Source organism: Rasamsonia byssochlamydoides (assembly GCF_041956645.1).
Source record: "Rasamsonia byssochlamydoides strain NRRL 3658 unplaced genomic scaffold VTN77scaffold_74, whole genome shotgun sequence".
NCBI classification, from domain to species: Eukaryota; Fungi; Ascomycota; class Eurotiomycetes; order Eurotiales; family Trichocomaceae; genus Rasamsonia; species Rasamsonia byssochlamydoides.
Genome location: NW_027192457.1, coordinates 139795 through 151195, shown reverse-complemented (window position 1 = coordinate 151195; position 11401 = coordinate 139795). Strand labels below are relative to the sequence as shown.

Here is an 11401-nt window from a genome sequence, read left to right as displayed (position 1 = left end):
TGCCACCTAGGTGGTAGGCAGAGCGTGCATAGTCTTAGACTGAAAAACGCTCTATAAAATGGAAGAATAATAATAATGAACAGATGAAATCTATGAGGAGGCTAAACCCGAAGGGGTTAGACCCTTGGGCACGGGTAGGGCTTGCCTAGGCGCACGGGCCATGGGAGCTGACCGGTGGCACCAACAAAAGTTGCCTAATTTGGTAATCTCTTTGGCCTTATACACTAGTGACTATAAGGGGTATTAAAAGGCCTTTTTGTTTTCGGCCAAGAATTGTCAGTCATTTTCCCCCTATGGTCTATCTTTTTAGAGATTAGGCTTAGTGCATGTTGAGTCATTAGATATACATCTCATGTATCTAAACAGCAAAGTCACCACAGCCTCAGAGCACCGAAAAGCTTCATTTTCTGTTCATTCGTTTTATCACAGGTCAATTCAAGAAGAAAAATCCACTTTCTATTTCCTTTTCAAGGCTCCTCGACGCATTCATACCCCAATATGCAAAGTAAATGAAATACCAGCAAAAGAAAGTCTCTATGTCTATATATTCTATCACTGTACATCCTAGCACCTTCAAGGTGCGTGTGTTGTATTCTGATACAGTCCGAACAACCAGCAAACAGCCAAGTTCTCATTCAGTGAGAACTCGTGTTTGGCATAAGCATTCATATGCTCCCCAAAACCCGTGGGATAGAAACATTTCCAGTCTAGTCTGTTTGGTTCCAGGTGCCCTTTTCCGCATCCCTTTCGGCCCTGTCTTCCATCCTTGTGGCGGCAAATTCTCCACTGTCACCACTGTTCGCACTCTTCGCCTCCCCATCCGGGGGACCGAAACCATACTGGATGGCGACGCGCTCAACATCTTCATCAGAGAGATAAGGTAGTTCCTTGGCCGCACGCACGTAGCTCATGTTCTCAAGATAGCCCTTGGCGAAGATGAGATCAATCTCCTCCAGAGACCGTCTAGCAGTCTCGGGATAGAAGTAGTAAATGATGGGCAAGAAACATGCATTGACAACGGCAAAGAAGAGGTACGTGCCCCATCCAATTCCAGAAATCATGACGGGAGTTACCATGACGATCAAGAAGTTGAACAGCCAGTTCGAGCATGTCGACAGAGCATTGGCTTTGGCGCGGGTCTTGATCGGAGAGATTTCGGCAGGATAGAGCCAAGGTAAGGGAAGCCAGGTAGCCCCAAAGCTTGCAATATAGGTGAAAAGGCCCACCGCTGCGCCTTTCGCCGCAGTGGGTTTGTTAGGGATCAGGCAGGCGAAGGTAATGACCATTGACAAACATTGCCCGATGGTCCCATATATGAAGAGCTTTCGCCTGCCTACCCGCTCAATCAAGAACCACGACATGGTAGCGAAGATCGAGTAGACAATCATATTGATCCCACCCAGAAGCATCGACATGGTGTGCGTTTCACCGATCGAATTCTCGAACAGGATTGGAAAGTAGTAAATCACGGCGTTGCATCCACCGATCTGCTGCATGAACTGCGAAGATACACCCAACATCATACGCCGGAAGTGTTGCGTCTTCCCACCCGTAAAAACGGCGGACATAGGAGTAGACTTTCCACCTTGACCCGACCTGGTCACAAGTTAGCAGCCACATAGTAATTCGTAAGAGGCATACTCACGCTCTGATTGAGTCCAATACTAAATTCTTCTGAAGCTGAACCTCATGATCGGTGACTTGTTTGGCGAGAAGTGCCGCGATCACACTTTCGCCTTCCTCATATCTCTCTCTCATAAAGAGCCATCTCGGCGACTCAGGCAGAAACACCATGCCGGCTACGATGATGAGACCGAAGAAGATTTGGAACGCGATGGGGAAGCGCCAGGTGAGATCATCCGGGCCATACGATGCTCCAAAGTCAATCCAGTAAGCAATGAGGGTCCCGAAGGCGATAACACCGCCCTCAATGCATATCAGCAGGCCCCGATTCGAGGTACGAGAGCACTCTGCTTGATATGTTGGAATGGTAGACGTATTGATGCCGTTACCAATTCCGGTAATGACTCGACCGATGATAAACTGGGCAAGGGGAACATGACCCGGGTAAGCAGTCACCTGAATGATGACGCCGACAATCATTATGGTGGCACCAAGCATAACTGACTTGCGACGGCCCAGCAAATCGCCGAACCACAAGATGAACATTGCACCAGCGAGGCAACCTAAGGAAATGATCTTAGTAACTTTTAAAAGCCGAATCGTCTCAGGGAACTACACACCCACTTCGTAAATCGCAGTAACAGTACCCTGCATGGTGGAATTCTTATACGTTGCTGGGAAAACTGTGTTGAAAGGCCTTGCGCTAATGATGCCGCTCATGACGCCCTCTTGCACTGTAGTTAGCACTATACTACCCATTCAGCTCCGTAGCTGTGGAAAGAGAACATACGGTCATATCCGAATAGCAGGAAGCCCATGGTCGCAATGGTTGAGATCGACCAGGACAGCACTTTGCCGGACATGCCGGCATATTTAGGAACCGACATGACAAGTGACGGTAGATGTTATGACTCGAAGACCGTAGACAATATTCCGTGGCACTTGCCGTGTTCTCTCTCTCAACAGAACCTGCTGGAGATGACAGAAAAAAATTTTGCCGATTCCCAATGTTGCCGCCGAATCGGCGACGGTATTCAACACAAAGAAGAAATTTTGGGAGAAAGGAGAGAATTCATAGACCACTCGATGAATGGCCTCGGGTATATGGAAGTGAAAACGGGAGAAGGCTGATCTTTCGAAAATGCGGAGGAATGACCTCCCTTATAACAGCTGCTAAGATACCCATGGTTCAAATGTGTGCAATACACCACCACAATCGGTTGGGAATTCGCGTTCCCCACCGCAATCTCGCGTCGAACCAAGGCTACATGATGAAAAGTCTTCAAATGATTCTTTGCATGCGATCATGGTGGGATAGACTTCGTCCCGGTATGATCCACTTGGGTGGTGGATAATGTGGGGGAGGACATATGGTCGACCGTTGTCCTTCGCGCCTCGAAACGCTAAGATTGCCAAGAGAGGTGATGTGCAAGCCACAACGGAAGATCTGCTGGAATCCTGGAAAGGTTCCTTGGTTGGAGAGATTGGCATGATTGGCCTCTGTTCCCACACAGTTCAGCCGAAGAGCGGGTCAGCGGGGATCCTTACCTCCACGGTCAGCCGAAGTGACGCAAGATGTGGGGAATCGTGCTGGAGGGGTACTTTATCCGTGCCGTTTCAATTCTACTGACCAGGTAACGAGAAAACTCAAACTCATCGAGGCTGCCACCGGAGGATTTCCGGTAGATTTGTGGCATTGGAGTCGGACGACTATCACATGGGAGTTTTTCCGACGGAATTGACATCTCCTCCTGAATATCATTGGGATGACACCGCTCCCGGGAGGTTGTCGAGTATCTGTTAGTGCTATCGCCGGCGTGGATTAGATGGAATGAATAGATAAAAAGGATGGCTCAATGCAGTATCATTACCTCACCGTCATCAAGTGTCTATAACACCGTATTATTGTTATTATTATTATGCTGTGTGGTGTGCTTCGTACTTGGAACAGAGGACAGGGACTCGGTAAAAGCGTGGTTAGTTAATTAATTAACCTTTACGGGTATTCTCCACAGTCCACTGGGACATGAAAGAGGAGTTAGGTAGATAAGCATACCAACAACAGCTAACAAGCTTCGGCTTTCCAGGCTGGCTGAATATTCCCGATGGGAAAACATACAACCAGGATCAATCGAACCAGCCTGAACTTGACGTTCTTAGACAGTTGCATGCCACAGCTGCCAAGAATATGGAGAGCACATGCAGAACTGGTCACTGCTGTCCTACCACCCATCCTTGAGAATTGGCAGGATGGAACTCAGAGGCAGCTAGGCATTCCTGCAATTTGTTGCAGATGCAGCCACCTCTCGATGTTGCATGCTCAAGATGTGGGGATGTGCGGGAAGAGAATTGACTAACCACAGCACTAGCATGCTGCACGCTGAGGTGACCCAGGGGCACCTGGGCACCCCTACCTTAGGTAGGTACCTAGGTAGGTACTAGTATGGAGAGGTAGGTAGCATTGTATTTCTTTTAGTCAAGCTGGTGCCTTCCCCAGGTTCCGCAGGGGCAATCCCGTATCTGTGGTGCCTCACCACTCCACACGGTGCAACAGCATGGAGGATGTGCCATGCAGTCACAGAAAAAACTGCTGTCTACAACTCTTAGATGTCATGACTTCATGGATGTAGTTTAAAATTTTTTTAAGTGATTCTAAAGCAGTAAGAAGACAATGTTGCCTTATTAGGACATCCATAGATCATTTTATCATGATCTTCTAGTAACTCCAACATAAATCACGGTCAGTGGCCCTGCGTGCGCCAGTCGGGTGCCCCCTCTGTCTCCACATTCCCCACTCCGATAGGCTCCAATCATCGACGCCATGGTAGGGCTCCCACAGCGGCGCCACTACTCCATAAGCCCGGCTCTTTTCGGGTCCCTATGTACTACTCCGATTCAGACACGGTGCGATCAAGAGTTCCGGGTCATGTTTGTCAATAATACCTGGATCCAGAGGAAGGCTCAACTGAAAAACTTGACAGAAGCTATACACGGATTGTTGTCAAGAGGGAGTTTAATCCTCCTTGAGTTAGGCAACAGGACCGAATTATCGACATCAGGGGATGAGGGGTATAATTCTGAATCTCGTAATCATATCAATATCTCAGGTGTGAACAGTGACATTCCTCCGGCTCATAGCCTCCTCAGGATGAAAACCAAACACTAGTCGATAAAGGTCCCGCAACCACGTGTATTGCCCACTCTGTATCATTGTTTGCACAGCTCGTGCTACCTCGAGAGCACTTGCACGAGCTGGAGGGCCAACGACTCTGAATGCTGGGTCTGACGCAACCAACTTTTTATAGTTCTCCAAAAGGGTGACCTGCCACGGCAGTGAACCAAACGAATCCGAAGAGAGAGACTTCGCGAAAGATGAGAGATTCTGTGAACTTCCCCGTTGATAGCCACTATTCATTGCTGCTTTGGTGACAAGGAGCTTCAGTCGCATCAAATTAGGATCTTCCGAGGGTGTAGTCACGGTGTTCGTCGAGGATGTCTGTTCTGATGAGCGCGAACGCCCCGAGAGAGTTGAAGAGTCGGACGACCATTTTGCATGGGGAGCTTGGGTCTGTCCATGTCCAAGCACAAGAATATTGGGAATCGGGGCCTCATCTGGAGACACAGTTGCTGCATCCTCAAAGATGGTCGTTGGGGTTTCAGGGTTGCCTTGCTGACCAATGGGATCATCAACCACACCAGCCTCTGACTGTTTGGCCTGGTAATATGCCTGGGTAAAAGTTGTCTGGCTTGGACGTGGTGTACCACGATCTGGTCTGATTTGAGTCCAACCTTCCCTGAAGAGATCACAAAGCTCCCAGCAGGCCTGGATGGCCGAGCCCAACAATTCTTCATCCGGTCGCTTACCCTCCCGCCTGCTTTGACGTATGCTGAAGAGCATCTCTGCTAAAGACCAGCATGCGTGAAGTAGTGAATCCGTTTCCTCTGCCAAATGCATACGTTGCTTCATAAGACGATGGCAGAGGGTGATGTAAAAGTCCAAAGTACGTTCCCGAAACGCTTCTGGTAGATTTCGATCATGGGTATTGTAAAGATGGTTGTTTAGCTCAAAACTCACTCGTAGAACAGAGTCTGCGATCTCGTTATCGCGAACCCGGACCTCGAACAAAGCTTGACAGAAGTCACGACAGAGGTCGAGAGTCGGGGTGACATGCGATGCATAATCATCGTCTCGGCTGTCATAAAGCTTCTGACATAATTTCCAGCAGGACTTCCACGCTAGCTCTTGCATGTCTCCCTTATTGGCGAAATTAAACAAACGTTCACGATGGATAGAACTGAGATTTGCCAGCGTGTTGCAAAGAGTCCAACACTCCGAGAGTGCTGTTCTCAACGCATTGATTTCGTCCGCATTATCCTGAAGATCTTCTGACATCAATCTCCGCTTCTCTGGCGCTTCGTTGACTTCTTCCGCCGCTGTGTCAACATCCACACTTTCTGGGATGTCTGTATTGCCGTTAGCAATAACACATACCAGAAAAGCCATCAGTTCAACCGATACCTTCCAGGTTTCTAGAACGCGGGCGTCGATCAAGCTCTTCGATCTCCTGCCTTGTCTGAGCTCGAGGTGTGGCCCGCTCAGACCAATCTTTTGCAGGGGGGATCGTAGTCGTCAGTGGCGGTGGTGAGACAGGACTATTGAAAGATTTCTAGTACTACAATTAGCAAAAGCAGGTAAATTTACAGTAAACATGTCCAACCTTCTGTACGCCTTGAACTTCATTCGCTAGCGACGGTTTCGCAATCATATCTGGCTCGATCGAGGAAGATCCGTCCGCATTGTCGGGAAGAGCAGTCATTTGATTTTGGCCGGTTTTCTAAAAACAACAATTAATTTAATAACTCACTCTAGTTATACGAGAGATTTCGAGAGTCCTCACAAATTCGCCGAAACCCGGCGGCGCATGGATAACCGATTGTGGAGGGTCATCATCGTCCGATATTGCTTTGAAATCAGAAAAAAGAGTGTCCGAGGTTCGTATCTATGCACCCTATAATTAGAGACTTTGTGGAAGGTTTTTCTCAATGGGACGTTGCAGTTCACATACTGTGAGTTCAGGTTGAACGGTATTTACAATTCCCTTTCCCGTGCCCCCAGGCTTCAAGTTGATGTTTAACTTCATGTCATTTGTGGTAGAATTGCTTAAATTGGTTTCCTTATTTGCAACCTGGGGTAGGATATTGGGAGATGACTCATTGAGGCTCCTCGATTCTTCATTCACTGTAGACGTTGGTGGCAGAGCGGCCTGCACACCATAGGAAACATCATCAACGGACCTAATGACTGTCAGTCCAATTGCAATTTCAGTTTTTCAAGACCGTACAATAGGAGAAGAATACATTGTGGGAGACTGAACAGAGTTTGAGGATGGAGAAGTTCTTATCGATTTGCTATATGGAGGCAACGAAGATCCTAGGCTGCTAGGAGAGACAGGCCATGGAGATCTCACAGCTATCATGGCGACTTCGACAGTCGTACAAGGTTGTGACATGAGCTGCTGCTCCACCAAGATCTTATTTGGTGAGAAGAGTTATTAACTCACCACGACGACAGTTGCGAGATTTACTGTCAGTGAGTCGATCAGCTCTCAGATATGTTCTCCCAAGATGCATTTATGAATTAAAAAAGATATGTTTGACACATGTTATGAGAAGCGGTGCCTGTGGGCTTTGCAGGCTGCACAAGAGCTGTCTGAGAGGGACTACATCGATGTGTTGCGTGAGTCGCTTGCTATCTACAAAACCATGAGACAGGAATTTGAGGGGTGGGATTCGGTCGCTGTTTCCACCGAGGGTAGAAGACAAGAGGGCCTGGCGCTGCCCTAGGTCTGAGCCCATCGACGCTGCAAGAAACATCAAGTAATCCGGAAAAAATAACTCGACCACTAAGAAGAATTTCAGGCAGCAGTGTCTACTTTGTAGCATGGATTTAGGCGCCTGCGGCGTGACAGAGTTGCACATTCACCCATTCAGAGAGCCCAGCTGGCACGATAACATCGAGACAAGAACGCAGTTGGCTACTTTCCCCTCAGTGGTTGGTTAGCCGCTTGTCTCCAACATATATCATCGCACGAGTCATGCGATTATTGGACACTGTTTTGCTGCTTTGCTCCCAAGCGCCACTAAAAGTGCCACCGTTTTCTAGGAACATTATTGGACTCAGACTAAGAACAAAAAACTCAATAATAGAGCTATCGGTGATGACATAACAACCTTACATATAACTACATGCGGATTAGGATTACAACAACGCACTTTTGATACATCTTTTTCCGAACATCCCCTTTTACAGCATAGTATTTTTATTTCGTTGGATTTTTCCTAACATACAGTCCCGTATCTGTTGCCATTAGATGTAAAATTGATACAAATTCGAACCTACTCTGGAATCCACACATACAAATCAAGACACCGGCCTGTGTTTAAATACCAGATATCTAATCTCTTAAAGAAAAATCCCAACCCGTGGTAATGCGTGTGATTGATTATTTTGACAGGATCGTCGATTCTAGGAAGCAGTGACAAGGGAATTGATGACGTCCTTGAAAAGTACGCTCACAGGCGGCAACGAGAAAGGTGGCGCACGATCAAAGATTCCATCCAGCTTTCTTGACTGAGGCATAGTTGCCTCTTCTTCAAGAGATGGATGTTTCGGCATAGAGAGACCTTGGCCGAGACTGCCGAACAGGTTTTCCAGGCCAGTTTTGAGATTACTAGATAAATTACCCGACGCGCTCGAGGGCTGGTGATTCTCATCGTGACAGCTAAGCCGCTTGACATTAGCTGCAGTATCCACGATGATATAGTCACCAGTTGTCGGATCAGATAATAAGCAAAGAGGTGGATATTCCAGAGCTGACTGAAACAAGGGAACGGAAGAATGTAGGCTGTATACTTCGATGTGGTAAGAAAGCTTTCGGCGTCTTTTCGTCGACTTGTCGTCATCACTTTGTGATGAGCAACGGGTCACCACAGCGAAACTCTGTGTTTGGGAATTCACAGTCGATAAGATGGCATCACTCTCATTTGATCCCGAGGTCGAAGCAGAGCCAGGGGTCAAAATGCTCTTTAGAACATCATTGACCGTATCCCAAATTGTTGTTGACTTCTTTGAAGTAAGGACCACATAACGTTCTAGGAATTTGACCGAAAAGGCATCATTCAACGACAGCCCGCTGCGAGTACGACGTATTTCCCATCTATGGGTGTCAATGAGGTGTACCACGCCCTGCATGCAAATCGCAAGGACAGACCCATCTTCCGAGAAGCTCATAGATGCGGACGTTAATGATTTACCATGCTCAACTCCAGGGCTGGCTGTCAGATCTATCGAAGTCTGGCATTTCCAGGTCTGCTCCGGGCGATTTCCTTGAGTTCGAGATTTCGTGGAGTGATGGTGTCGAGCTGTCGGTTCCCACAATCGGAGGACTCCATCGGCTCCAAGCGTCGCAAATCCATGTCGATCAGGTCGCGACGAAAGACAATAGAGCGGCACTGGACCATCAACGGTCCGATAGTGAGGTGCATCGATACGCGTAACTAATTCCCAAACTTCCGTGAGATCATTCCACGCCCAGAACTTCAAGAAGATCTCGCTGTAACTTTGACTGCCGTTTGCATTACGTAGAGGAAAAGATTCCAGAGCATCGACATCCGCCCGATGTGGACTCCAAGTGTCAACTGTAGCCAGCCATTTACCGTCCCTACTCATAGCCAGATGCTGTATATCTGGAGAGACTATGGCAGCTCCCTCGGGCCCCTTGTTCAAGACAGTGATGTTTGTCCTAGAAAGGGCTTGGCGGGAGACATGGGACCCTGTGCGAATATTGAAGGTCTGAAGAACGGAGAGATTTCCAGGCGAATAACTTTGCTCGTGAACGGGCTGGCGAGCTGGAATAGCGATGAGAAGACTATCAGGCCTTTGCGGATGAAGCAAAGCCGGAATCATATGAGAGGGGCTTTGACTGCCTTCGGAACTGATATCCTTCATTTTATGCACCCACCGGGGTAGTTGCAAGCCGGTAATAGTGGCAATTTGTTCCAATTCCGTTGCGGATAATATGACTACGGAATTGTCGGCGAGTTTGACGGCGTATAACCTTCCACTTGGGGAGATAGCCATGCTGCAGATGGGTGAAGACAAATGCGGTAGGAACTGCTTTCTGCCCGAGTCCAACTGCCAAAAGACAAGGACAGATTCTTTGCCGCCGGATATAACATAATTACCTTCGAACAAAATTAGCTTTCCTGGATAATGCGAAACAAGGAGTAACATACCATCTCGTGACCAGCACAGTGATGTGACGGCCTCCCTATGCCAATGTAGCTTCCGAAGAAGAGGAAGACCCTTCTTTTCGGTTCCTCCCATGCTCTCACTGCGCTGAAGGGTGTTCACAATATCGTGATAGACTAAAATGGAGCCATTAGATTCACCCAGAGCTAGATCAATAGTGACTGGTGCATCCGCCGAGGCACTTGTGCGCGTCGGAAGAGACTCGGAAGAGATTAAATTTTCCCGAACATCAAGAGAAGTAATCTTCACTGGCAGTTTGAGCTCTTTCCAGATGTAGATGGGCTCATCACCTAGTCCGCCGCCACCGGTGCTTGAGGTGCCAATAATAACATGCTGACTGTCGCAAGCAATTAAGACTTGACCTCCTTGAAGGACCTTCAGCCTACTAATGGGTTTAGTTGTCTCCAAGACAACAAATCCATTCGACGATGGCACTTCGTCTAGAGGACTGATCGATATCTGCCTGCGCCCATCTTTCTTCTCTCGGAGAGAGAATGCTGCTACACGCATTCCCCTGCCAAAATTCACACAGCAAATTTCGAATGAGATAGTTTTTTGAAACTTATCCCATACCGCTAGCTGTTTACTGGACTCCCAATCCCATTGAACCAAAGTTCCAGAAGACGTCAACACGTACAGATGTTCTGGACGTGATGGTGAAAGTTTAAGGCTGAGAATCTTCGAGGAATCTTTCATTTGGAGATATCGAAAAGGTCGAGAAGTTGACAGAGAGAAAACCTGAACCACGCCGCCCAGACTCAAGAATATGAAACTAAAGGAGGATCAATTAGCTCAAGTTTCATAAAACGTGAAGCTGGGGGATAACCAACTTTTCATCAGGAGAGAAGACTGGCTCGATATTGCTGATATAACCGCTAAACGCATGGTGAAGCGACCAACGTGTAGAAGTACTTGGGCTTTGCTCGATGCCCATATGCGATTGGGCGGTCTGCTTGTTGAGCGGCATATTACCATCATAAGGCGGTTCATTAGAAGCCCCGGAGATCATGAGCCCAGCAGTTCCTTTTTCATCTTGGGAAAATTTGCGGCGCTTGGACCTATTCTGATCCTCAGCAGCCATGTTGTCTTGAATAACATCCTTCGTACGTGATCTTTTTGATGCTTGAGTCGGCTGGTGGGGAGAGGAGCTCATCTCCGCCAAGATGATTCATCAAAAAGTCAAGTTGACACAAAATGAACACGAAGAAAAATATGACGGTTGGGAAATTCAGCATCAATCAGTCATGAATGATCTTTACTTACTGCCCACCTAAGATATTAGTGTCGAGCGGCGAGAAAAAAAAAGTTGAGAAGTTGTTGCACTATTCCAGAAACGGTCTGGCGCTAAGCAGGTGGCACCGCGGAGCTTTGCTTTTGGGGAACAATGATAATGTCCTGAAATTCAATCACCCAGAAAACCAGTCATCTCCTCGAAGAATTTCCCTTCGATTTTCTTTGCAACAACAA

The 11401-nt window shown here is 47.7% G+C and overlaps 3 protein-coding genes across 3 annotated transcripts; all 3 read right to left on the bottom strand.

Moving 5' to 3' along the window:
- Positions 1-707: 707 nt before the first annotated feature.
- VTN77DRAFT_8585 (uncharacterized protein) lies at positions 708-2510 on the bottom strand (the record flags this gene model as incomplete). The annotated part of the gene is made up of 4 exons (XM_069425098.1): positions 708-1596; positions 1646-2186; positions 2244-2351; positions 2414-2510. The coding sequence occupies 4 exons, from the start codon at positions 2508-2510 to the stop codon at positions 708-710; spliced, it is 1635 nt and encodes a 544-aa protein (XP_069274575.1).
- A 2216-nt stretch (positions 2511-4726) lies between these two features.
- Positions 4727-7254, bottom strand: VTN77DRAFT_8584 (uncharacterized protein; the record flags this gene model as incomplete). The annotated part of the gene is made up of 7 exons (XM_069425097.1): positions 4727-6087; positions 6143-6290; positions 6342-6458; positions 6522-6623; positions 6690-6918; positions 6982-7105; positions 7185-7254. The coding sequence occupies 7 exons, from the start codon at positions 7252-7254 to the stop codon at positions 4727-4729; spliced, it is 2151 nt and encodes a 716-aa protein (XP_069274574.1).
- An 895-nt stretch (positions 7255-8149) lies between these two features.
- VTN77DRAFT_8583 (uncharacterized protein) lies at positions 8150-11087 on the bottom strand (the record flags this gene model as incomplete). The annotated part of the gene is made up of 3 exons (XM_069425096.1): positions 8150-9867; positions 9919-10706; positions 10765-11087. 3 exons carry the CDS (start codon positions 11085-11087, stop codon positions 8150-8152), a joined length of 2829 nt encoding a protein of 942 aa, XP_069274573.1.
- Positions 11088-11401: the final 314 nt, after the last annotated feature.